This window comes from Onychomys torridus, chromosome 1, assembly GCF_903995425.1.
Source record: "Onychomys torridus chromosome 1, mOncTor1.1, whole genome shotgun sequence".
NCBI classification, from domain to species: Eukaryota; Metazoa; Chordata; class Mammalia; order Rodentia; family Cricetidae; genus Onychomys; species Onychomys torridus.
This window is the reverse complement of record NC_050443.1, coordinates 98941449-98969210: the sequence shown is the minus strand read 5'-3', so window position 1 is coordinate 98969210 and position 27762 is coordinate 98941449. Positions and strand designations below refer to the sequence as shown.

Below are 27762 nucleotides of genomic sequence, written 5' to 3'. Positions count from 1 at the left end.
GAAAGTAGACTGTTGTAAAAGGTAAAGTGGCCTCAGATACCCAATAGTAAAATACCTCAATTTGGTTTAGTAAAATTGGCAGAAGTCTTAGCAGAGAGAGACTCTAAGACTAATTATTGGCTTCTAGGCATTTTAAATATTAAAAACCTTAAGGTTCTCTTCATCATGTAAACATAACTTTAACTTTGTTGGCATTCATTTTAAAAAGGAAAATATTAAACCATGATTTTCATAATCCTGCCCATGTCAGTGTACACTCTCTTTATTATGAGAATGAAACCAAATAAGCAAAATACATCAGGAATTTCAAACTGCACTGCAAAGGAGGCCCGGTCGGTCTCTGCTGGGAGCGGTCTCACTTACGCTGACCCCGCCACTGGCCGAGTGTGAGCCCCCTCTGTCCTCTGGGCCAGGTGGTGCTGCAGGCCATGGGGTGGGCAGGCCCTCTTGCTGTCTTGAGGCAAGTCGAGACTACTGGCTCTGCCGTCCTTCCCTGGGCTTGGATTCGTTGAGTTAGTGGTTTGCTACTACTGTCAAGATTGTACTGTCCCCTTAAGGTACCACATGCCACCATAGCTTACACAACAGTCCTAAAAATAAAGAAAACAGGTTCAGGGCAGATTTTAGCAGGAAAGATAGCTATTACTAACACAATTTGGTTTACAATGAGTAGATAAAATACAAATAGTACATCAAAAACAGCCTAAGTATGCTGCTGTGGTGGCTGCTTGCTCCCTAGAGGGTTCTGAGACAGCATTCCTCAGGGATATTTTAAGAGATATTACAACATAGATGTGTTTTATAGACAGAAAACAAACACTTTTCAAGTTGACTTAATAAGGCATATCACCTACATAACTAATAGGGAAAGTGTTGGCAGCTTTCTGTGCTCAATCCTACAAATGTACCACAGTTCAGAAAAGCATTCCAAATATTTTCACATTAACCAAACAGTACTCCTTTTTTTTTTTTTTTTTCCTTCCGAGACAGGGTTTCTCTGTGAAGTTTTGGTGCCTGTCCTGGATCTCTCTCTGTAGACCAGGATGGCCTCGAACTCACAAAGATCCTCCACCTTGCCCTGCCTCCCAGTGCTGGGATTAAAGGCATGTGCCACCACCGCCCAGTTGGTTTTTTTTTTTTTTTTTTTTTTTTTTGGTTTTTCGACTCCTTTTAAATTAAAAACAGAAATGGATTGTACTGAAAGTCACACAGGTGGTATAAGATTCACCAGAGGCAGGATTTTAGTTTAAACCGGTCTTTCACTGGATGAAGATGACACATACCTCCCCATACCACCCCTCCCCCTACTGTGTGAAAAGGTTCACTCTCTTGCCAATATACCAATATCATTACCAGATAGTGCCCACCATACTGGTAGGGGCTGGGGAAGATCTGTCCTCATTTACTATGTGTGGAGCAAGAATAAAGGTACCAGACACAAGTTCTTTCCACCACATGAGCATCCTTAAAGACAGGTCAGAGCCAAAACCTAGATGCTTTGGGTGGGCTCACGTGCGTAAAGAAACATACCTTTAGCACTTTATCCACCTCCTGTTTGCTTAACTCTTCTCCACATTCCTGAGTCAGCCGAGACTGGATCATGTTTCGGCGTACTCGGTAGTTTTTGGAAAATATTTCAAGCAAAACCTGTCGGTGCTTTAATATGGAAAAAAGTGTTAGTATGAGAACTATCCCCAAACAACAGACCCAAATGAAGGCCTTAACCCAACTCTGCAGTGTCTAGCAAGCTTGGCACCTTCGTCACTGCTCCAGACTGCACTAAAGGAACTCGGATGAGCAGTCTAGACATACAGGAATGAAGCAGGCAGAAGGAGCCAACTTAAACTGGGTGGGGATAAGGTGTCCAAATTGGTTCAAAGTCTTGACAAATAAGCCTAACACTGAATCCAAGAAACTAGAAAATTCATTATATTCTTAAAGAGAAGGATAGATGAGATCTTCTCCAAGCATAGTTTTAAATGAAAAAATCCTGCCAGGTATGGTGACTCACACCTACAATTCCTGCTGAGGAGGATCAGTCTGGGCTAGAATGAAAAACTTGTCTCAAAAAATGGGAAAAGATAGCATCCAGTATATTTAATACCTCACATTTCTGTAAGGCTAGGTAAAGGTAAAGAAATGTATCAGCCTACGGGATTCTCTAAGAACCCTACTGTCTAGTGAAATAAAGAATTTAGAATGCATTCTCTCAGCTAATTGGCACTTCTGCTTAAACAAACAAAGCACCAACTTTGGAGTCCAGGCAAGTCCGTGATTTAAAAGCATCTGGACCTCAGCTCCCAGAACTGCACAACACAAACACAGGAGACCTGGTGCCCTCTCTGACAGAGGCTGGCTGAACAAAATAAGCCAAAGTCCAGGGCTGAGACAGCTAATAAGAAAGCCCTTTTCTGGTTTTCCGAGACATGGTTTCCCTGTGTAGCTTTGCGCCTTTCCTGGAACTCACTTTGGAGACCAGGCTGCCCTCGAACTCACAGAGATCCGCCTGGCTCTGCCTCCCAGTGCTGGGATTAAAGGCCTGCACCACCACCAGGCTCATAAGAAAGCCTTTTGATTGCTGCTGTCAGGGGCCTCTGCAAACCGACTCTGTGCCTGCCTAGCATGTCTATCCTCACGGAAGATCTACAGAAATCACACAGTGAGGCCAAAGGTGATTCTGTTCTGATGCAGCAGACCCCCAAGTTCAGGTTCAAACCACTGGTACACCCTGCCTGTCTTGGTGGGTGCAAAGTGGTTGGAGAACTTGAGGTGTTCAAGGATACTCCAGTGGCCAATTCCTAAAGGCCGCAACCTTCCAGGACTCTCTCTCTTGAGAAAGAAAGACGATAAAAACAAAGGAGGCGCTCACCTGGTCACTCATGTCTCCAGACTCCCAGAGGGCAAATACCTTCTGCTCGTCCGGAGAAGCAGCAGTCTGTGGGGGAAACTGGCCCAAGCATACTTGGTCATTTTCTGTCGTGTAAACCCACTGCCTGGCTCACTCGACCCCACCTCGCCTGCAGCCCAATCCTAGGCAAGTGTGCTCCAAGCCTAGTTCCTCCCACCCAGTGGCTCTGGTGAGACAGAGGACTCTGAGATGCCTGTAACAACAGGTGTCTGGGGTGGCATTAGTGGAATACTGCCCCGAGGTGTCCCCCTGGCTTACGTTCTAACGCTCCCTTCCCTATCACTCCTTACGGCTTCCTTCCGGTCAGCTCTTTACCATAAGGGCAGCATAAAAAGTGTGGCTCAAGCCAGATCTTGCCAGACTCCCAAGCCTTTTATGCCACTAGCTTCGGGGGTCAACCACAAGAAAGGAGGTGAGGGAAGAGGCCAGCATGGTGGGCTCCAGTCCACCCTACACCCGACACAGGACTTGATGTGATCTCACCTGACCATGGGAAACCAAGCGGCACTGAGCTGTTGCCCTGCCCATTTGCCAAAAGGAAAAGCAAGTTCAGAGCCATTTGCTGGCTGTCGACAGCTGCTCAGCTCACAGTAGCAAACCACAAGTTAAACTTGAGTCTGTAGTCTACTGACCCTAACCCTCCGCTGTATGAAAAACAGAAGGCAGACTGATTCAAGGCCTTTTTGTCTTGGACATGCTATGAATATGCTCCCTGGGTCAAAGCACTCCAGACAGAGCTCCAGGTGTCCTCTAGATGCCAGCACTTCCAAGAGGAAGGAGCATGGCCAGAGCAGCTTCTAGGGTGGGCGGGGAAGAACACCATATCCACAGCGGATCCCTTACCCTCTGCCCATGCATGTGGCCTAGGCAACCTCACTGCCACCTGCACACAGAAAAGTAGCCTGCAGAAAACTGGCCCCACTTGCTAGGTAGCCAGGGACCCCATCCCAGCACCTTCTAAAGCAGACCTCAGAAAGGAGGTTCTGCCAGCAGAGACCACAGGGCCTCTTGTCCTGCTCCTCACACACAGAGGCAAGGGCCTTGGACTAAACATCTAAGCCCCAGATGCTTATGAACTTGGCACTGCACATGGCATACTCCCTCTTAAGAGCCAGCACAGCCCCCTCCTCCCCACCCCACCCCAACTGCTTCCCCGGCCGGGCAGAGCCTAGGAAAGAGCCCTCACAGCTTTTCTCAGCCACACCAGGCACTCCTTTCCAGGGAACGGCAACAGTCTCCTGCTCCCACTCTGGAGCCTACTCCACGGGCAGGAAAGAACTGAGGCAGAAGTGGATCATTCCACCACCACCATGCCTAGTGCCAGAAACGTGCCGGGGCCAGAGCATGTATATATCTATATATATACATATATATAGATATAGATAGACAGACAGACAGATAGACAGATAGTCAGTCAACTGGCCCAAAGCCAGGGCAGTCATCAAGCCCCAGGCTATGGGGAAGTGCTCAGCTGATCTCTGTGAAAGCAGAACAGATAGAGCCTCCATACTAAGGTTCAAATTCCAGCTATACCACTCACGGCCTTGGGTTGAAGTATCAACCAGGGAGAGGACTTGGGTTTACTGAGGCCTGGGTATATTGGTTAGGGCCCTTAGATACCTTTCTTTCCCATGGTAGAAAAAAAACACACCCACTTCAGATGAGGAGGGGGATCCCCAAGGGCTCACACAGCCCTCAGCATATACCCTAGCCACATGTAGCCAGCTGGGGCTGTTGACAAGGCACACAGGTGTCTATGCTTCTTGAGCTCTGAGAAGGTATGTGCAGACTGCCTAGCTGCCCTCCTGAAGGGTTCTGAGTGACTCTGTCTGCCAGTCCTGGCCGGCACAGGCTTTACTTACAGGCACCAGTATCTGCTTGCAGCCAGCGGCCAGCACCGTATCCTGTAGCATGCGGTCTGAGATGCCGCTGAAGAGTGTGTGGCCCGGGGGCAGGCCTGCCAGGTGCAGGTTGAAGAGGCGCTTGAGTTCGCTTAGCGTGAGCACAAACTGTCTCTGAAAGGTGGTTTCCACGAAAGCCTTCAGTTCCCGGGCCACGGGGTTGCTGACACAGCCTGGTACTGGGTGCCCATTTAGGCTATCCCCACCCACTGCCCGCCCGGCAGGCAGCCCATTGGCCAACTTGGTGCTGAGGCAGCTGCTGGGTGCAGTGTCCATGGGTTCCTCCTCCTCAGCTTCCAGTTCTTCCCCATCTACTTCCTCCTCGCTCAGGGGTTCCTCCTTGATCTGCACGCTGGGTAGGACTGCAGCTGCCCGCATCTGTTCCTTCCGTCGCTGCAGCTCACGCTCCAGGAAGGCATGGTTCTGCTGGGCCTTGGTTTTGGCTGTCTGGACCCGCTGTTCCCCAGAGACCAGCCCAGCAGGCCCTGTGTGGAGAGGCAGGATGGCTCAGGAGGGCACAGGTCCCGGGCAGACAAAGCATGGAAACGGAGGCCAAGCAGGGAACACCAAGACAGCCCCTGAAGCAAGGCACCAAGGCTGTCCTCTGCTCCTCCTTGCTGAGGTGGAGCCTGGCGGTACTAACACTGAGGGAAGATATCAAGCTGGGCACACCAGGTGTGTGTGTGGAGGTAGAAGGGAGGACAGCACAGAAAATGTCAACCCTGAGAACCACACGGCCCTTCTCTGGGCCTGGTCCCTGAAAAGGACCCCTCTTGGGCCAGGGACCAAGCTGGGAGCCCACCCGGCCTGAAACCACACACCTGATGGTCCATCCGGCTTCTTTGGCATGGTTTCTTTTACGAGATTATAGACTTTTTCTAATCTGAAAAGAAGAATAAACCCTTTAAACTCTAACCTCTACGTTATTCTGCCTGACTCACCATAGGAACAAGCTCCCCAGCCCAGGGTACTGAGTCACCGAAACACCACGCACATACATGGGTTTAGCCAGGCCTTTTCTCCTCCAAGCCCTCTGGTTGCACACATGCCCCTAGCCAGAGCCCAGAGCCAGTGTGAGGAGAGTGACTGTCCTTTCTTCTAGCCTATGTGCCTTTCTCCTCTCTAGCCCCTCAACACAGCAGCTCTGACAAGCAGGGGTGTGGCTGCCACAGCCCCGTGCTGGGAGGACTTGTGGTCATCCAACGATGCTGTGGAAAGCAGGCAGAAGTGCAGTAGCCCTGCCCCAGTGTCTCTTACTGCCCAGATCCAGCCCAACTGTGCTGTTCCCAGCAGGCAGGTCCAGGACCACCTGCTACACCTTTCACGCTACCCAATGAGCCCTTACTTGGCCTGGATGCCCGACCACAGCATGTGCTGCCGCTGGACCACATCTGGATGCTTCTTGATGAACTCCAGGTCATAAGGCAATAAGAACTCCCAGCCTTTGTTGATCCTCACTACAGCCATGTGCTCCAGAAAGTCCTTCACATCCTCGGCGCAGAGCTGGGGAGGGGAAGGAGTGTGAGGCCGGGCCAGCCCCAGCTCCCTCCCTAACAAGCCCTGGGCCAGGGTCACCAGGAACCCCACTTACTTTGGTCACAGCTGCCACCTCCTTCCGTACCACCCATCGGCTCTGTGTGAACTTCCACATCTGAGGAAGAAAAGCATCGTGTTCTAGGACGCAGCAACAGGCCTGTAAGAGGCCTGAGCCTGCGCGGCAGGCCAGAGTGGGGCTCCTGATCTATCTTAGAATGTGCCTGGGGTAGCCTCTTTACCTAAGCCACCTTACAGATGTGTTCTCTCCTTCAGGATGGCTGGGCCACCCATTCCATTCCAAACCAAGTGTTCAGTGGATGGAGCCTTGCTCATCTGGTTCACCAATGCATCCCCAGGGCCTCCTAAGAGTGTCATGGGGATTCGGCAACAAAGTGCTGCTGGCCCATGCATGGCAACATTCCACTGTGGCAGCTGCTGATAGCTGGCATGGCTTCCCAGGGCTCAGGCTCCCTACAACCCTCTCACTGCCTACTCAGCTGTCATGTCCTCAACTACTTCACAGGAGTACTCAGAAGAGGTGAGAGTCAATGACTGAAAGCCAAGAGGGATGGGTGACTGCTTGTCACCTACAGCAAAACATCTTACACAGACCTGGCAGGCTCCAATACAATGGTATGCGCCCATCAAAAGTAAAGGGCACCTACCTGTGCATGAGTGAACAGGGCCAGGTGGGAGCAGCATTCTGATGCCTCAGATCAAACCTACTGCTGAGGCCCCTCAACACTAACTTCCCCAAAAGCTAATGTCTAATCAGAAGAGCAAACACAGCTATTTTCAAACAATCTAAGGGCTGGTTCCTTTCATGACAAGTCTGTGCATGAACACAAGGGCCGTCGGGGACAGACCTAAGCCACCACATTCAGCAATTCCAAGTGTAAATGCCGTTAGGGGGATGAGCTGGAGACCTGGGGAGGGACTTAAGCTCTGGGTATGAACAGGGCAGACAGGAAGGAGGGATGAGCAAGCTCAGAAGACACAAACTTCAGACATGCAATAAGAAAGAAGTGCCAGACTATGGTAGAAGGGAACTACTGGGCCCATCCAAAGTAGGTGCTGGGCAGGGCTATGGACCCAATGCTGCCAGACTGTCACATCACTCGTGGCAACTGAAAACCTGATTGTAAAATCCTGACTTAAGTCTGCAACCAACGTGAGCTTTGTAATACACCACTCAACCACACAAGCACCACCCATGGGATAAGCAGAGCCCTCTGGAATGAGAGCAGGGTGCTATCAGCCCGGAATGCCCAGGAGAATGGATCACCATGTGGAGCCCCATATGGTGGCTTGCTTACAATGACCTCCCTGCCAGAGCTCAACCCCTGCTCTGGATTCCATCCCTCCACTCCCAGCCCTGTGGCCAGAGCCTAGATACTCACAACAAAGTCTCGGCCTCTGCAGAGCACCTCAGCGGGCATCCCACTGTGAGGGCTGGAAGAATCCTTGGGATACAGGATGTCACTGACAAATCAAGCAGAGAGAGCTGGTCAGTCCCATCTCTAGTCCTATCACCACCACAGCCAACTTTGAAGCCCAGCGCTCACAGTCCAGGTCACATCCTTTCTCAGGCAACAGGCTGGAGTCTGCAGCCCTCCTCCTGGCCCCAGGAAGACATGTGGGAAAGAGTAATCCTCCCCAACTCACCGTATCACACACTGGCCCAACCCTAAGGAGGAGTTAGGGGCTCAAAGACACATAAGCTTGGGACCTCCCGGAGCCCAGACTCTTGAGAAGACCCAGATCCACAGGTTAAATGTTTGTGGCTTTAAGAGAAACTACTGCCAAAGCAAGCTGCAAGGCCTCCCCGTCTGCCTAAAGAGATATGTGTTAGCTGTCGAAAGGTACCTGACTGCGCTGGAGCATGAGAGAATGGAGACTGTACCCAGGACCTCATCACACAAGGCAGTCCCCACAACCTGACTTCCCACCCTACCTCTAGCCACAGCCCCAGACCAGCTTTTATGGCTCCCCTGCTGGAGGCCCTCCCCTCATACCTGCCGGTCCTGAGTAACTCATGCTCCAAGGTTAAACTCCGTGGGCATAGACCTGGCAAAGTGTTCTTGGCTGCCACACAGAGAAAGGACCCACTGTGAACTTAACCTAGTCAGGCACATGCTGTGGACCCCTGTGCTTTGAGGATAGAGAGAGACATTGAATGGTGTAGCATAAAGCACAGAACACACAAATAAGACATGTTTGAATCAAAGTGAGTTTTTTTAAATCTCACATAGATACAGAGATCTGGCTAGAAGGATCATAACCCTATACAGAGGCCTCAACACCTGAGAGAAAGCTTTAAAGGAGCCCAAGCTGATAAGACAGGTCATCCTGGAACAGCTAGGCCTCCCAAGGACACAGCAGTGAAAGCAGAAGCCAGGCTGATTCAGAGCTCACATTCAAAACCGGCTCTGGGCCTCCTGGTCAGTGTCTTGAGGGTGTGCGTGTGTGTGTGTGTGTGTGTGTGTGTGTGTGTGTGTGTGTGTGTGTGTGTGAGAGAGAGAGACACAGAGAGAGATTGGACAGCCTTTCCTGGCTTCTACTTGTTCACAGTCTAAATATAAATAGTACTCACCTTCACCTTTAACAAGCAATGTGCTATGATAAAACTCTTCCATAAAGAAAACTGGGTAACCCAACAGCAAGGTCTGTCTATTTCCCAGCAAAGAGCACCACCATGTGGCAGTTAGAGGAATAAACTTTACCATCAGATTGACAACCAAGGGATGAGATTAAGGCAAAGAAAGCATTTTGAATTTTAGAGCTATTTACATCTCACATGACTCACTCCCATTACACTGTTCGAAGGCTGGGCTTCGTTAATGCATTTATCATCACACCGCTTCATTCCAATTCAAGTACGCATTCCCAGAGTTGGCTTGGCATGTTCCAGGCATCACACTGAGAGCTGGATATTTAGGGGATAAGAGAACAGACTATCTCTGCTCCCTCAGAACTGATGGTCTGATAGAAGACTCAGGAGAAAAAAAGCCACTGAGAATACTGAACCACAAAGTCATGACCGATGAACCCCAGGCCATGTACAAAGGAAGCCACACTTAAGACACTTCTTAATGCAACAGTGGAAAGCCAAAACAAAGAGAAATGCTTCAAAGCAACCAGAGGGAAACAGAGATTACCATCGAAGAACAAAACTTAGGCTGGCGGGCAACCCTTCAATAACAACTAACATGAGACCACCACGACGTCAGGCTGGGGAGATGGCGCAGAGGACAAAATACCTCTGCACGAGCACACGGACCAGAGCGAGATCCTTGGAGCTCACATCACGAGGCAGGCAGGGCCACAAAGAGGATGGCTCCACAGTTAAGAGCAGGCGCTGTTCTAGCAGAGCACCTGGGCTTGTTCCCCAGCACTCACGTCAGGTGACTGGTACAACCACCTGTAACTCCACCCAAGGGGGATCGACTCCTCTGGCCTCCAAGGGCACCTGCCCTCACCTACAACTACCCACACACATACACATAATTAAGGGTAGCCACCTATAATCCCAGCACGTGGGAGGCAGACAGATCCTCATGGTATGCTGGCTAGCTAAACAAACAAGGATGGGGAACTCCAGGTTCTGAAAGAGGTCCTGCCTCCCAATAAATGAAGTGGAGAGAGAAAGACACCTGACATCAACATTGAGCCTATGCCCACACATGAATACATACATGTATGCATACCACATACACAAAGGGAGAATAATCACCAACTTAAAAACCGAGGAAAGCTATTACTTGCAGATCTGTACTAAGTGCTATAGCACTCTTTAGGCAGACTGCAGTTATCCCAGATGAGAGCCCAGATGTACACAGGAATGAAAATACCATGCAAGGCAGACATGTGAGTAAGTCTAAGAATACTAGAAAAGTCTTGTGGGCCCGAAAATACAGACAGAATTACAATACACACATGGGAGGTGAATTAACTAAAATAGTCTAAGATTCTGAACTGTCTTGGAAGAGAGTAAAGACAATGCACGTACAGCTGTGCTATCAGATACATGCCCAAACTGTAGGGAACCAATAGTCAAGAGACTAACCTCCAAGTTAGGATGAAACAAATGGAAACAGAGTCCTGGAAAACATAAAATGCAACTAGGCAGAACAACATCAATAACATAATTAAATTCAGACTCCAAGCAAGCAGCTTACCTTTTCACCACCCAGTTCCCTTGAACTAACATGGCCACCTTCTGGATTCCACGCAGAACAGCCACAGAGTCCACCGAGGGGCCCAGGAGGCTCATGAGATTGGCAAAAGGCATGACTTTCACTGAGGTGGACAGACAAAGGAACAACTCACTGGTCAAGTACAGAGAGGCCTAGCCCTTCCACCTTCCCACCAAGTGCTGGCAGAGCATCAAGCCCCCAGCTCCCATAACTCCCAGGAATGTGGAGTAAGGACAGCACCAGCAGTAATCATAGCTGGTGGAGGCCTGTGTGCCAGGCCTGTGTCTCTCACAGAACAAACGTGAGGATCTACATGGAAACCAAGGAGTGCAGAAGATTCTATCACTTCTAGGCCCCAGAGTTGAAAATCCCCCCACATTCAGCTCGTTGGAAAAGGTAGAGACAGGATTTAAACCCAGACCACCTGTGATGCCTAGGGAGGCCCACAGGACAGGCGAAAGCGGTATGGCAGGGCAGGGCACAGGACAGCATGGGGCTGTCTCGGCCCCATCCAGGCCTAAGGCTTTACCATGGCTTCTCGGAGGAGCCCAGAGCTTGGGACTCAGCCCTCAAAGGCTCTGTGCCTCTGTCTAAGAGAAAAGGAGCTAGTCCTTAATGTGTAGAGCCCAGTGAGTTACCAAGACCAAGTACTACTTCACATCCTATGTAAGACTGTGCTCAGCCCCACCAGTGTCCAGGAACCACAGTCTTTTAAAGACAGACTAAAGCTCAGGCCAACATGCTCAGGCTCCTGTGGCAGGGAGCTGGCAAAAAAAAGCTCTAAAGTCCTCCTGAAGGGCCAGTCCCACCTGGGTGACCTGACACAGTGGTGCATTATCTGATCTGCCCTAGGAATGGTGGTGCAGCCTTTAATCCCAGCACTGGGGAAGCAGAGCAGAGGCCAGCCTGGTCTAAAGAGTGAGTTCCAGGACAGCTAGGACTGTTTCACAGAGAAACCCTGTTTCAAAAAACCAAAAAAATATAAAAGGAAGGAGCTGCCAAGCTGGAGAGACTCAAGAGGAGCAGGGGCTGCTGACTCTGGCCCTGGGGGCAGAGAGCTGCACTCACCGTTCTTCATCAGAACCTTAATCTGGTCAGCCAGGGGCAATGTACGCAGCTGGGCCATGGACAGGACATTGCTGGGAGCCACTGGCTTGTCTCTGTTAGAAACAGGGGTAAACAGTTAGAGGAGACCAGTGGGAGAAGTGGGAAATACTGTGGGGGACATCCCTTACTCACTTCTCCTCCTCCGGGCTGGGTGGCATGAGCATCATGAGGTATTCGCTGTAAGGGGTGGGGGTGGAGGGGTGTCAGAGGCTCTGTGGACTCTGTCTCACCCCTGAATGTGAGCACAGACCACAACCAGGTTTGAAACTTGGGGAGGTGTAAGCAGAGGTCCATCCTCCCCATCCCCAATAGTCCCCAGCTCCTAGACAACAGCCCTATAGAACATGAGGGTCAACTATCCCAGGCCACCCTCCTGGAACCTCTCCAGGGCAATGTCCCTCCTTCACCCTGCCCACACAAGTAAGAGGTAATGGCGCCTCTACCCAGAACCAGCCAGTCCCACCTGGGTGACTTGACAAGCTCTGTGTTCTCCACCCCACTGGATCCCTGGCACAGCAGGTACTGGCGCTCATGCTCTGAGCGGCTGTCCTGTGGGGAAAAGGCAGGACAGATCACCCCCAACTCCAGCCACTCATTGCCCTGCTCCAAGGCCAGCCACAGGCCCACAGGTCTTGAGTACAGCACCCACAAGCCTCTGCAGTGTAGTCTCAACTATCCACCCCCTGGCTTTAGGACCCCAGCCCTAGCTCCTTCTCTAGTGCAGGAACACCAGCAAGGACTAGGAGCAAGCTGGCATCCACCAAGCAGCTGCCCTGGGCCAGGCTCTGTACCAGAGCTCATTCACAGTAGCTAGCTAACTGGACAAGGCTCTTACTATTCTTGTTTCAGACAAGAAAACTGAGACTCAGAAAGGGAAGGCAATTCTCCCAAGGCCACACAGCAAAAAGCTGTAGTGTATCTAAGTCTGACCCTGAATCCAAGGCTCACCCCATACTAATCTCTTCCTGGAAGGTTTCAGTTGGTCTTTCCCCCAAAGATCAGGGGGTTCTAGTCCAGGCACCTGGGAGCTCATGTCCAGTTGCCTCCTTTACCCAGGCAGCATCAGGTAGTAGGTTTTAAAGCCCTGGAAACTGAATATATTAAATCGTTCTGGATAGGTAGGCAATAACCTCAGAGTATGTGACCGACAGCAGATTCTCCAGCGCGACCTCAGATGAAGTATCTAGTCTGCAATTAGCATTCATTATGGTGTGTGCAAAACCAACCAAACACCAGCCCCATTTCAAGCACAGCTTAGGGGGCTAAAACCCCTAAACTGTAACAGCGGATCTCTGCTTCCCACTCTGTGACACCTGCCAAGTGGGATGTGAGCAAATGCAAACTGCCCACAGGACCTCCACGCTGTCTACAGTGTGGCCAAGAGGTCCGACACTAAAGGAGAGACAAGCAGCTTCCAGGCACCAGGCTCTTCCCCCAGGTCCTGCCCTGGCTCACCCTCACACCATAGTAGTGCAGGTGGACCCAAGGTTCCTCCGCGTGCTTCTTCTGCAGGAACTCATAGGATTGCACACGGCGCTGGCGGGCCTGCTCTGACTCTGGCCGTGAGAACCGCACCTGCGGAGGGGGGAGGGTCACACCCTCAGGTCTGTGGCCACCACAGCTCTTGCCAGACCACACACACACACACACACACACACACACACACACACACACACACACACACACACACACACACACCAATGCAAGCAGAGTGGTTTTTGTCATGCTTCTACCGACTCTGGCCAAGGCTGGAATTCCAGCTGGGCCACAGGGGTACCAAAGCATACCTTTTCAGATGAGGGTGTTCCAAGAGGTTTTAAAGGCCACCCAACAAGCTGCTGAGAACAGGACAAGCCTCTGAGGCTTAAGCGCTCTGCCACATCACTTCAGGAGAGGACAGTCCACCAAAATGTGTAAACTCTATATATAGCCATTTCCAGGCCGGCTGCAGCATCACTGTGCAGCATTTTTCTTTCAACGCTCATTGTAAACTACATATACATAAGTATATGCATAAATAGGAGGAACCTCATAATCCTGAGTGAAAAGCCAATACCCTTCTAAATCTTTCAAAATCAAGATTAGCATGCTAACTGCTCTTATGTAGCCATCAAAAAGGCAGAATCACACAGGTAATTAACATGGGACTTCATGAACCTGCGTGGCTTCATGGGGCTCCTGGGCTGCACCTCCCTGTTCCCAGGCAACGCCTGCCACACCCCAGCATCCCAGCTATTACACAGAACAAGGCCATTGGTTTAGAACAGGAGTCAGGCTGGGCAGCGGGTAGGTTACTCCCTCCAGGCTACAGACAGGGGGCTCAACGATACTCTCTATCTGCTATCTCAAGGATGGGAGTCCTTTCTGCTCAGACCCTGCAGCTCTTACTACTGTCTTTGGCCATCTATGCTGCTCCCTCCTGCCCAGGCCAGAGCTCACCGTGATCTGCTTAACGTCCTCTTCTGCCTCGTCCTGAGAAGAATCCCCTGCTGCAAAGCAAGCTGTCAGTACAGCCTCTACTAGGACTGTTCATTCCCCCAACACCACCCTCCCTGCCGGAAGGCCAAGGGCTGTGACTTTTGGGCAGTGGTCTTAACTAGCGCAACCTGTGTGGACATGTTTTAGCTGTCCCAAATGTGAAGTTAGGGGCATTTAGTAGGTAGAAGCCTGGGATGCCAGTAATCACCCCACAATCTGGCCATTTTCTTATGCCCAAGTTGACCCACCCAGACCACAGAGTCAGCAGGCTCACCCTCATTGGCTGCCTCCCTCTCTCGGTGTTTGGCATCTGCCTTATCCAGGTAGGAGAAGCTAGGCCGAAGCTGTAGGATGCCATGCAAAGGTGTCAGGTGGAGTTCACCTGGCAAAGGAAGAAGGGCTTGAACCTGCCCCTGTGAGCTGACATACCCAGCTTACTACTCAAAGGAATCACACCAAGTCCCCCAAGGCCTACACCCACTGCCAAACCACCAACCCCCTCCAGTCCCAATCAATCTAGCCTCCTGAGGCCAGGGGCTACTTCCAGCTCTTATCTACCAGGCACAGCAAGCACACCCGAGAGCCAGGGCCTAACTCTGCTCAGACACCTCCTGGAGACTCACCTCCTACACTCTCCAGAGCCAGAGCCTAACTCTGCTCAGACACCTCCTGGAGACTCACCTCCTTCACTCTCCAGCACTCATGTCAGGTCTCCTCTCCTCACCCCTGCTGCTCCTCTAGCCACAATGAACAACTCGCTCTCCCTCCCCTCTGCCACACTGCTGTTACCAGAAGCCCTACCGGAGTCCGTCAGAGGACAGTCTGGTCTCTAAGTATGATCTGTCTCTGGCTGTAACAATCAGAGCTTCCAGAGCTGGAGAGATGGCTCAGTAGTTAAGAGCACCTGGTGCTCTCAAAGAGGACCCAGTTCTGATTCCCAGCACCCACATGGCAGCAGACAACCATCTGAAACCCCAATTCCAGGGGATCTGATACACACATACACATGCAGATAAAACATCCACACATTTAAATCTTAAAAAAAAAAAAAAATTAAAGAAATACAGCTTCAAAGACATACTGCCTTGAGGACAGGACCATTACTTATTTTTTTGTTTTTGTTTTTCTGGTTTTTTGAAACAGGGTTTCTCTGTGTAGCCCTGGCTGTTCTAGAACTTGCTCTGCAGACCACACTGGTCTCAAACTCAAGAGATCTACCTGCCACCCTAAAGGCATGTGCCACCACCACCCAGCTAAGGAAAAGACATTGTTTTTTGGTTTTTCAAGACAGGGTTTCTCTGTGTAACAACCTTAACTATAACAGTGTCCTGAACTCACTCTGTAGACCAAACTGGCCTCGAACTCACAAAGATCTGCCTGCCTCTATCTCCTGAGGACTCGGATTAAAGGTGTGTACCACCTGGAACACGACTTTTGAACATTTCCTCTGTGCTCAGATCACGTCACTTGCTGCTCTGCAAACTCCAAATGCTGAATGAAGTGAGCAGCTGACCCATGTGCTACTGGGCTCTGACACACCACTAGCCCATTTAGAGCACACAACTTGGCCTGGGTTAATAGTCTCGACTCTGGCAACTATGCCACTCTCAACTTGAGCACATTTCACCACTCCCAACAAACCTGTCTCTCCCACATCACCCTCCCTCTGCCCCTGGGAACTACCAGTCAGCTCTATGCCTCTACAGTTATGTTTATTCTGCAGTTCATAAAATGGATCACGTGGTGTGATGGCTAGTTCTGTCGACCTGACAGTCTACAAACACCTAGACAAAGTCTCTGTGAGGGCCGTCTGGAATGAGTCAGTCAGTGGGCACATCTGTGGGGCTTGGTCCTGACCATGGGGACCCACCCACTGTGGGTGGGCCTACTGCAAGGGCGGGACCTTAGACTGGAGTGGAGAAAGCAAGCCGAGCACTAGCATGTGTGCTTTTACTCACTGCTCTCATCTTGACTTCCGGCTGCTCTGGACCCCCCCCACAGTGACAGTCTGTAACCTGGAACTGTGAGTCAAAGAGACCTTCTCCCCTCTAAGCTGCTTTTGTCAGGGTGTTTTACCACAGCAACAGGAAAGACAACTAAAACAGGTAAGCATGCAGTCTTTTGATTGATTGATTGATCGATCGATTGATTGATTGATTGCAATAAGTCTCTTTACAGAGCCCTGATTATCCTGGAACTTGCTATGTAGACCAGGCTAGCCTAGAATTCGGAGATCCACCTTCATCTGCCTCCCAAGCACTAGGGTTAAAGGTGAACCGAGATTAAAGGTATGCACCATGCCTGGCCATTTGGAGTCTCTTGAGCCTGGTTTCTTTCATGATTTTCTAAGGTTCACCCTTGCAGAAACACATACATTAGGGATCACTTCTTCACACAACCAGATATGGTTGTCGCATGGATATAGCACATCTTGTTTATGCAAGCATCACTTTAATGGGCTTTGGGTTGTCTCCATTCTTTAGCTCTCATGAATAAAGGCCCTATGGACATCTGTGTCCACATGTGTCCATATTTTCATTCATCCTCAGCAGATGCTGCCTATGAGTAGGATTGCTGGTTCTAAGTACCCTGTACTCAAAAGGACAAAATCCCGCCACCTGTCCCCAATACTATGCCATGTTGGCTATGTGCTCCCAGGTCCAGTGCTATCAAGTTGGGAGTGCCCAGCAAAGTTCCTTTTGCAGCGCTATGACTGCATAGTTTGACATTTCCACACCGCCTTGATCCTGCATGGTTTGGTGTCCAGTAGAGGCCAAGACCACAAACAAGGCTAAGGAGAACCAGGCTGGGGAGGTCCCAAGGCCCAGCCCACCTTGTGCTCTCCCCAGGGTATAGCCAGACCCAGGTACCTTGCCTGTAGAGCGCAGCTGCATAACGAGCTGTGTTGCTGGTGGTCTGGGAGGAGCAGAAGGTCTGCTTGTCCATCAGCTTCCTGGGAGCACAAGGAGAACTGGTGTAAAGGGCTAGGACGCTCTGGAGAAGCTAGCCAACCCCATTCCATCCCGACATGCTCCGAAGTACACCAGCTAGGGCTAAGGGATGAGAAAGCTCACAGCTGTCTGTACACCAGGAGGTGAAGGGTGGACAAGGCTCCAGAGGCCAGTTTCCCTTGCGGCCAGAAGCACCTAGGAGGACAGGCCAACTTGGGAGGGAAGGTCTACAACACTCTTGGTTAAAGGGAGAGACCTGACATGATGAGGACCCCAGGGAAAGAGCAGAAGGGCCCGGTGCCTCTGAGGCCTCTAGACTCCTCTTTAAGCTCTGCCTGCAGTGGAACCCTGGGGCAGGAACTACTCACGAGGAGTACGTGCTGGTCTCGTCAGCACAGGCACCATCCACGTTCAGTGCGATCTGCTCCCCTTTGCTGCGGCAGTAGTTGGGATTCAGAGTGTCGATGGCCATCTCAAGCTCTACCTGGAGGTACAAAGTACCACCCAGCTCAGAAGGTGCAATGGCACAACTCCCAGGGACACTCCCAGCCAGGCCCCTACCCAGAAGCAAGACTGACCAGTGTCCCTCCCACTGGGCCTCTGGGTTCAAGTCCACACTGAGGTCACCAGTGAGATTTCCAACAGAAACGTCACCATGTGTTTTAGGGGTACAGGCGGTCATGTTTGTCCCCTATTCAGAATGAGTTTTTCTTCTTTTTCCCCCCAGTTTCTCTGTAGCTTTGGAGGCTGTCCTGGATCTCACTCTGTAGCCCAGGCTGGCCTCGAACTCAGAGATCCACCTGCCTCGCGTGTGTGCCACCACCAGCCGGCAGAATGAGAAATTCTGAAACTAAGATGTCATCTCCTTGTGACTACAGAGATGGAGACAGATGGGAAAGTTGTCTCAGCTTCTCCTTGCCCCCTGCCCCCACCCTGTACAGGTACAGGATCTTCCTCTATCCAGCCTGCTTTAACCTCACCCCTGCCCACACCTCAGCACCCAGGCTTCCCCGGCCTACCTTTCAACCAACCTTGAGCCTGATTCTGCCGGGGCTGCCTCTCCTTTCTGGAAAGGCTCTCCTTCCTCAGCTTTCAAGACCCCCACACTGCTGTTATCCCTCCACTGCTCCTTCTCAGAGCCCCCAGTCCCGAAGTATCTGTCTTCCTGCCTCCCCACCCCATTTACCCTCTGCACCCCACTTCCATCTTGGAGGGTGGCCCCACCTTCTGCTGTTTGGGCTTGATCTTGGCTGAGAGATGTGGAATGTCATCGTAGGTCATCGAAGCTGGACGCACAGGGTACTAGAGACAGAAAGGCACCCGTCAGTTCACCCTGCCCAAAACAAACGGAGCAGGTGCCAAGGGTTCCAGTGACAGACCCATCAGGAGCCTTTCCCCCACCCCACCAGAGACCAGCGCACCCAGGCCCCAAGCTGCTCTACCAAGAGGTTCCTACAGCCTTCACCTGCAGTCTGATTCACACTGGGTCTCGAGCCTCCTGCTGCTGGACCACTTTAGGATGTCTTTGTCTTGCAAGGGGCATGGCTGAGTCCCTTAGACCCTGAAGCCCTAAAGCAGAGCTGTGGGAATTTAGAGCAGTGAGGGCCCAAGGACACACTGACACTCTGAAGGCCAAGAGGGAAGCCAGGGCTGACCTAGGAATGCTAGAGGCCCATCTGGACATCAGACACAGAAAAGTGTGACTTCACTCTCTCTCCTCAGCAGTGTGTCGGTACTTTCCCACACACCCCCTTTGGAAAGGGGTCAGGGAAGTGGGTCCCTCCCATGTGTGTTATTTTTATGTAAATGGCTTGTACTCTAGGCCTCTTCTAAAATCCTAGTCCTGGCTCTGAACACACAGCGCCTTTCCAGAGTCCCCCCCCGCCCCCACACAGAAATACTTTCCCTCTCTCCTCTCCCATGAAAACTGCTGATAAACCCCACACTGTTCCCCGAATTCTAGCTCAAGTACCCTTGAGGAGAGGCAGCAGCTTGCGCTGAAGCTCAACTTTTGAGAACGCTTCAGGTCAGCCACACTTCACCCAGGAAGGAAGTAGTCATTTCCTAAAAACTACGCTGTAGTCACACCAATGCTATCCCTGCTTCCAGCTGAAGCAGGGGTAAGCTTTGGTGGAGGAACAGCCTGGAGCACAAGTGAGCCAGCACTGGGTGAGATCTGTCCTCCTGTGACAGCTCACAAAGCCACTGATGTGCCTGTGCTGAGACCCAGAGCTCTAATCTCACACTGCTCCAGGCTGAGAGCACTGGTAGTGAGCTACAGTGCTGACTCTGCCACTGACTCCCGTGTTCTCTCTCCCAAAGCTGCCAAGAGTGTGTACAAAGCAGCCAGAGCAGCAGCAGCAGCAGCAGCAGCAGCAGCAGCAGCAGCAGCAGAGCCCAGCACACAGTGGACACACATGGATCCACTGTCATAGACTCTGCAGTCAGACAAGGATGCAGGTACCCTGGGGAATGGACAGCCTCTTCTCTGCACAGGCGTGGGACACTGCTGCTGCCCCTGCCACTTGCCCCAGGCCCTGGAGAGCTCAGGAGCCCCCAACTCTTCTCTTCTGTGCAGCACAGAACCAAGTGCTTCTAATAACCATCTTCTACTGAGAATGTAAAATGGTATAAAACAGTCCAACAGGTCCAACTTTTTGAAAAGTTAAATGCAGTATGATCCAGCCAGTCTACTCCTAGATGTACATCCAAGAGGTGAAAACACAAACACAGATGTCTAAAGAGCATTATTCAATACAGCAGCCAAAGTGTAGACAACCCAAATGCCCATCAACTGATGACTGGACAAACAAAGCGTACTGCGTCTGCAATGGAGAGTTGTGTGTTTGGCTGCATGTGCACGTGGAAGCCGGGGGTCAACCTCAAGTGTCATTCATTCCTCAAGAGCCACCCACTGTTTTTTTGAAACAGGGTCTCTCATTGGCGTGAAGCTCACTATGGTGGCTTGAAAGAAAATGGCCCCCAAAGAGAGTGGCACTGTTAGGGACGGTGTGGCCTTGTTGGAGGAAGCATGTCACTGTGGGGGAGGCTTTGAGGTCTCTTTTGCTCCAGCGTCCCTCAGTGTGACTGTCAGTTGACTCCCTGTTGCCTGCATGATGTAGCACTCCGTCCCATGTCTGCTTGCACACCTCCGTGCTCCCCACCGTGATAATAGACTAAACCTCTGAACTGTAAGCAGCCACCCCAACTGAATGTTTTCCTTTATAAGAGTTGCCGTGGTCATGGTGACTCTTCACAGCAATAAAAACCCTAACTGAGACACTCACTTAGTAGGTTAGGCCGGCCGGCCAGTGAGCCCCAGGTTACCCACCTGTCTCTGCCTCCCCAGTACTGGGACTACAACCACACACAACCACACACCATCACACCCAGCATTTGAGGTGGGTTCTGGGAACCAAACTCAGGTTTTCAAATATGCACAGCCAGTACTTTACTGACTGAGCCGCCTCTCCGGCCCCACGGAGATATTCTTTAGCCATAGAAAGAAACACTGATCCGGACTCTACATAAAAAGGCTGGCACTAAAAGCCCACACGCTATTTCTTCTACATGAGAAATCCCAAACAGGCAAACCCATAGAAACAAAGATAATGGTTGCCTAGGGCTCAAGGGGGAGTGGGGCCTGTGCTGAGGACTGACTAACACAGGAGATCTTTCAGAGGGACGGAATGTACTAACATAGGTTGTGGTGTGGCTGCACAGCCCCCAAACGGGTTAAAGTCTCAAGCATGGTTCACTTAAATGTGGAAAGTATGGTGTATGAACCGTATTCCAGGAAAGCTAATGTAAAAGCATAGTAACTACCATCACAGCATTATTATGGATCGAGTTAACTTAGGAAAGCAGTGCTGGAACACAGTAGGTGCTCAATCATGCTAGGCACAACAGGGAAGGACCGCGAAAGGCCAACACAGGGGCACACAGGGGACAGGCCCAAGGCTTGCACATGGCCACAAGAATGCTTTGAAAGTGTCCTTGGGCTCTGCCAAGGAGCAGTGGCCTCTGTCAGCACTAACTCTTCCCTAGGTGGTGTCCTGAACAGCTCAATGTGGATCACTCAACCTCACAGAATCTCTACAAGGCAGGCAGTGAGGCTAGCAGGATACTGAGGCACAGAGGCTGGAAGCTGAGTCTTGATGGTGCTAAACTGGCTGGTCTAGTCCAGCACCCCAGCTGCTCACTCTGCATCTGTATGTTGTCCTGCTTGCCCATCTTAGTAGGTAAGCTCTGCTATGCCTCTGCCCAACTCCACCACTCCCTCAACACTGGCTGTCCCCTTTACCTGCAAGTTCCATCATTACCTGAAACAGATACAGCTTCTCTGCCAGACTTTTGGCCAAGTATACGTCGATCTGGGAACAAAAGGAGAAGACGACTTAGCCAGGACACTTAAACAAGGCCCAGGCACAGAAAGGATCAATGGCTCACAGAGGCAGCTTAGGAAAGAGAAAAAAAGCTCAGCTCACACTAAAAACAGCGGTAAGCAGGCCAGGCCTCAAAGCCAGGCACATCTAGAACTACCTCTTAACAGCTACCAGGACCTAAGACAAGAGCCTGCTTGGCCCTACCTAAGGTCACTCAAACCTGGAAAGAGTACACATGCCTGGGCACCGAGATTGGGATGCCTTCCAAAGGCAGGGAAAGTGCTTTCTGGGAAATGAGGGGTGGGGTGTCCCTCTACCTACTTGTGTTTCCTCTCTCTGCTTTCCCTACCTTGCCACTCTAGCACCTGTGGGTCACCCTGTTTTAAGAAGGTCTACAAGGCCCTGTGTGACCTGCCTGATGCTGACTACTCCACACTCCTGACTCCCAGGTCCTGTACACAAACTGTGTTCACTCCTGCCTTTGCACACACGCTTTCCTCTGCCTGGAATGTCCTTCATATGACAATAAACCCATCCTTAGGGACTCGGTGGAGTAACCACTTGAGCAGAAGCTGCCCAAGGCGGCCTGGCTGCAGAGAGGGTTCTCTCTGTGCCATCTCCAATTCCCTCTACGGTAACTTGGTTTCTTTGGTATAGCTATAGCTAAAGTGCATTTAAATAACTCAAATCTAAAAACTTAGTATCCCACAGTAGAGGAACTACCCTGCCCGTCTAGGGATGGGCTCCTGGCCCATGCCCTTCAGACTCAGGTGGGTTCCAGATACACCTAAGGAGGCCAGGGGCAAATGTTTTGCCATTTGCTTCCCAAAAATCTAGGGCTTAGGCAGAAGGATTCTGAGGGGTAAGTATAATAACGAACAACTCTGTCTTTCTGAAGGAGTCTGGAAACCTGAAGTCCCACAGTTTATATTCTGAGACTCCTTGCCTGTCTCCTCCATAGGCCAGAGGCTGCCTGGAGACCAGGACACAGCCTGGTTGCTATTATGTCATCGTCCCCAGTACACAGTGAATGGAGTGAAGAACTGCCGAATGACAATCTGGTAAGCCCACACGTGGCTTGGTACGCCACCAAGCTCTTTGCAGTCACTCACATCTGTTCAGTGACAAGCCCTGCAGCTGCCTTTGCAGAGTGGGACAGACAGACAGCTAACAAGCTGAAATCTAGGCACATTGAGTGAGGTCTCAAAATCAGGGGCGGGTCATGGCCCTGAAGGAGAAAGTCAGCCACACAGGAATCTAGGGGACAACAGAGGCAAGAACAAGGTCTAGGGTCCCTAGACTGGCCTATAGACATGTAGAAGGGTCTTGGTCCTGCGGAAAGACCCATGGCCTGTGGTCCAATAGAGTTGACAGCAGCAGTTACCTCCTGTATGACTGGGTCATCTTCTTCATTGGCCATACTAGGGAGAGCCTCCCACACAGTCCGCAACTCGATCTGCAAAGACAGCAAGAGACCTGGGCAATCAAGCCATTCAATCAACCTTTCTGAGGCACCTATTCCTCCACAGGTTCAGGGAAGGGGAGCCCAAGACCAAGACATAACCTCCTTCCTGCGCTGTGGTGGAGGCAGCAGGGGGGAGGGAGGCAAAAGCCAGCAAAGGGTGCAAGCCGGGAGACCCAAGCCAGTACATGGCAACTGCACCTCTGGGGAACACTGAGCAGTTTTACAGGCTTCTTGCCCACTCAAAAAGAACTCCCAGCCAGGCCTGAAGAAGCTGGCAGTCCACAGCCATAGTTGAAACACTGGAGTCCTGAGGGTCCTAGGACATGAAAGCCAGCTGACACATGATCCTTTCCAGGAATCTCTTCAGACAGCTGACTGTCAGACTCTCATCCTAACCCCAGTGAGGAGATTTTCTGTGCTTTGGTGTCAAAAGGACCCTCTTTGAACATTTTCCCCTCGGGTTTACAAGGTGATAAGGCTCTGAATGGTGTGACTGTCCCCATCTTACAAAAAGAGACTGAATTCAGAGACAGGTTACAGGGGCTTACCCAAAGTCACACCACATCAAGACAACACTGGACTTCAAATCCAAGCCTCGGGATCTGGCTGACAGTTACGAATGGGGAAGTTCAGTGGAGAGTAGGACCCTCCAGTTGAGGGGCACATGTGTGTGCGTAAAAGATGGAAGGAACAGAAGCCTGACAACACAGAGAAGAGGGAGTTTGAGCCAAGGAGATGGAAAGGGACACCTGCAGGCTCCCAGCTCGCCTGCACCCAGGGGAGAGGTGCTCCTGGCTAAGAGAAGAGCTGAGCACCCACAGACTCCAGCTGTTCCTGACCTTGCTCCTGGGTAAGAGCACCCCAACTATCCATCTCACATCTGAATGAGTTAAGACTTAAAAAGATAGTAGGTATGCCAGTGAATGACTGTGATCCCAGCACTTGGGAGGTGAAGGCAGGAGAATCTTTACTTCAAGGTCAACTCAGCTACATAGAGAGTTGGTGGCAAGTCTAGGCTATACGATACCTTGTCTCAAAAAACCAAAGACTGGGGCTGGGGAATTTAGCTCAGTGGTAGAGCGCTTGCCTAGCAAGCACAAGGCCCTGGGTTCGATCCTCAGCTCAAAAAACAAAAACAAAAACAAAGACTGAGCTGGGCATTTGGGATGCAGAGGCAGGAGGAACTCTCTGTGAGTTCCAGGCCAGCTAAAGCCATACAGTGAGATTCTGTTTTTTTTTAAAAAAAAAAAAAAAGCTTAAACAAAAAAGTCAAAAAGACTTAAAGGTGCATAAGCAATTCCTTCAGTCCGGGTTCAGGGCCATCTAATGCCCACGCAAACACGTGCTGCAGACACAGTCCACATTTGGAGTGCCCAGGCACCAACACTTGCCCCATCCTTAGCATCTCCCTCCCTCTCTCTTCACACTGGCTAATCCTGTTGGGTCTGCCTTCAAAGGAGACCACAACCCGACCTTCTGGGCCACACCTCAATAGGCCAGCTCAGCCTCCTGGCTGATTTCCTGGGTCCTTCCTGCCCAACAATCACTGTTCAACTCTCAGATGGTGTCACTGAGTGAGGCCTCCCAGTGTCCCCCATCTTCTTCAAAGTCTTCACCCTTCCTGTGAACCCCAACAGACCTCAACCCTTTACCTTAGGCCCCATTCCCCACCACCTCTGATTGTCCTGTCCCTTCCCAATCCATCTGAGAGCCAAACTCTAGGCACCTCCCTGTGGCCTTTCAGGGTTTTGTTCAAATGTCACCTCACTGCTAAATGGAGTCTGTCCCCACTTTTCAAAGCTGCAGACGGCCCCCGCCCCAACTCCTTTCCTTCCTCTGGCCTCCACAGCACCTCGTCACCGTGGGACAGTACATGCTCTATCTGTCCTTCCTGCCATTAAGCTATAAGCTACACACAGACTTGCTACACCCCTGCTCTCTAGAACTCAGCAGGTATGGTTTAGCCTCTTGGCACCTGAAAATGTGGACTGCAAGGATCCTGTGGAGCAGGGAGCTCCAGAAGGATTCTGAGCAAAGGAGGAGCTGGGATGGGGAAAGAGACAGGCTGGTAGGAAATGGGCCATCACAACAGATTGGGACATGGGGGTTGAGGGTGGGCTGAAGGTCTGAACCATCTAAGCAAAGTTCCAGTAGCTGCCATTATGCATCCACATTAGCTGCCAAGTGTCATGGATATGTATCAAGCAAGTACCTGCCCTTCAGGCAGCTGTATCTGGTGGCCAACTGAAACAGGACTTCAGGGGGAGTCAAGGAAACACAGCACATGGCAACAGAGGCGGTGACCTAAGATAGTCTCAAGTCCTAGTTATTCTTTCATGGCTGAGATGCTGCACAGCCCTGGCATCAGGCAGGATCAGGTGCCCTTTCTGCTGGATGACAGAGCCTCCTCCCTCTGGACACCACACCTGACTGGGTTACCTGCAAAGATCATCACCTCCTGTTAGCCTCCCAGCCAACAGGATCCAATTCAAAGCTTTCAAAGGTTCAGCCTATGACCAACAATAATCTTTTCCCATCAATGATGCAGCAGATACATAAAGTGCCACAGCTGAAATCGTGCAGCATGATTGTTACACGCCACAGTGATGTAGTCCATTTTTGCCTAGGCAAAATAAAAACGCTGGTGGCAAGACCCCCACCCCCAAAGCCATTTTACATCACTCGCTAACAAATCCTGACCTGTGATCTTCATAGCCAACAATCCAACAAGCCTCCTGAGCCAGCTGTGGCAGCCCAGGCTGTAATAACAGCACTGAGGAGGAGAAAGGTAAGTTTGAGGCCATCCTGGGCTATTACATAGCAAGGCCTCATCTGAAAAAAACTGACAGACAGACACAAAAACAAAAAAAGCTTCCCTAGGGCCACTCTTTCCTGTCTCCAATCCTGCAGAGACTGTCAGTCTCTGTGATGACTACTCATATTGCCGTCTTCTCCCAACCTTTCAATGCCTCTAAAACAAAACCCAAACTCCCTTCCATGGGCCTCTAAGCCCTTACATGATCTTGTCCCTGTCTCCACAAAACCAGCTCCTCAGCGCCTAGTGATTGACCACTGAGCCTCCAACAGGCCAAGCCCCAAGCACCCTGAGGACCTCTGCACAAGAATCCCAGGTCATCTAACTTTCCTTAGATATAACCACGGCCACTCCCTCCAGGACTAGACAAGTTTCCTGAAAACCAAACTTGAACAGCAGCTTCCAACCCCTTCCAACATCAGCACAATTCCTTATTTCCTGAACGGTCCTAACCTCGAACTTCTCCATCTGCTGCTCAGGTGTTGGCTGTCCTCTGCGCTAGACTTTAAACTCCACGAAGGCTTCTCTATGTTTCAGATTCCTCAACCATAAAGCGGCCATAATAATTATACTTCATCGTTGTTATGGGGTCATTACTTTTAAAATTAAAAATTCAGTTCTTCTCCTAAACCCTAATGCTGCCTGGCACCAATATAATACCAAAAATATTTAATATTCTCATTAGCTATGCAAATCAAAACTTATAGTGCCCAACTTAGAAAAGATTTGCCCAAGGGCACAGCCCCAGGGAACTGTATAATTAAGAAATCTGTCTAGCTGATGTCAAAGAGCCTTGATTTTATTCTTAACCACTATGCTGCACACATCCTTGATAAAAGGCAGTATGGTATAGTGGGTAAGAGGTTGGACTCCCGTGCGAAACCTTACAGGTTCAAATCCCACCTCTGCAGAGTACCAGCTAATTAAGGGCATGGATTGCATAACCTTGGGTCCTTTCCTATTTTCATCCCTAATCCGGCAATTAAAAAAAAAAAAAAAAAAACACCGGCTTCAAAGGGAAAAGTGGAACCTATAGGAAAGACTGTTGCTACGTGGCAACACGTTTTCTTCCAATATAAGATGGAGCGAAGACAACCACAAATGAAAGAAGCAGGAGTGTCACCTATCTGACTCTCTTTAAACCTCGTAATAGGAATCATATTATCCCCATTTCACAGATAAAGATAAGATCTTATCTTTCTTTTCGCTCCGATACCCAGCAATTCTAAAGGCTCAATTCCAGGACGACCTGGTACACGCATCGCGGTGACTGAAGGGTCCCAGGGTCCGCGCAGCAGTCGCCGACTCTGCTCAAGCACAGATCAATGAATGAGGCGACCCGGGTCCGGCAGGACCGGGAAGAGTTGACCCGGTTCAGCGAGGGCACGGACCCCCGCCCATGCGGGCGTCCCATAGCTTTCTCCGTGTTGCCGGTGCTCAGGCTGCCTTCCTATACCTCCGAGAGCCGCCACGCCGCCGGGCACCAGTACCCTCGCAGGTGCGGCTCCGGAGTCAGGCCCGGGCGGGGCAGCGCGGCCGAGGCCTGAGTCAGCGCGAGCCCCACGGTCGTCGCCTCCCCGACGTCCAGCCGTGCGGAGCGACCCGGGCCCGAGGGGGTGGAGGAGCGGGGCGGTTGCCCGTGCTCCCCGCCCGGGTCCCGGGAGGCCGCGGCCCCCCGGCACGCAGCGGCGCGGGCCTCTCCGGCCTACTCGGCAGAGCAGCCCAGACCCCGTGCGAGGGCGACGACTGCGGCCGGAATCCCGAGGCAGCCGAGTCGGCACTCACCTCTCCGCCAGGGCCGCGCGCGAGCGGCGGCAACGGCCCAGGGACCCGCGGCTGCAGAGACGGTGGCGGCCGGGTCTTGTATTAGGCAGCGGCCATGTTGCTGCTGGAGAAACTCCGGCGGACACGTGGGGGGAGCGGGGCCGGCCCTCGCGCTTCCTCTTACCCACAATGCCCCGCCCCGGCGCGCACCGGCCCGCCCCTCGGTGAGCTATTCGTGGTGCAGGGAACGCAAACC

General features: G+C 51.3%; 1 protein-coding gene across 3 annotated transcripts; it reads right to left on the bottom strand.

The window, feature by feature from the left end:
* Positions 1-246: 246 nt before the first annotated feature.
* Polr3e (RNA polymerase III subunit E) lies at positions 247-27661 on the bottom strand. Of its 3 annotated transcripts, none has more exons than XM_036190822.1 (21): positions 27528-27661; positions 22847-22918; positions 21400-21450; positions 18302-18379; positions 17446-17561; positions 16997-17079; positions 14401-14508; positions 14088-14137; positions 13104-13223; positions 12112-12197; positions 11781-11825; positions 11610-11701; positions 10524-10644; positions 7746-7827; positions 6401-6460; positions 6155-6312; positions 5631-5692; positions 4771-5294; positions 2870-2947; positions 1531-1656; positions 247-590 (listed from the first exon to the last, which is right to left on the bottom strand). In XM_036190822.1, exons 2-21 carry the CDS (start codon positions 22880-22882, stop codon positions 534-536), a joined length of 2133 nt encoding a protein of 710 aa, XP_036046715.1. In that variant the 5' UTR covers positions 22883-22918; positions 27528-27661; the 3' UTR covers positions 247-533. The 3 variants fall into 3 exon arrangements, with proteins under 3 accessions (XP_036046715.1, XP_036046723.1, XP_036046731.1); XM_036190830.1 differs by having other exon boundaries at positions 14088-14134; XM_036190838.1 differs by having other exon boundaries at positions 17002-17079.
* Positions 27662-27762: the final 101 nt, after the last annotated feature.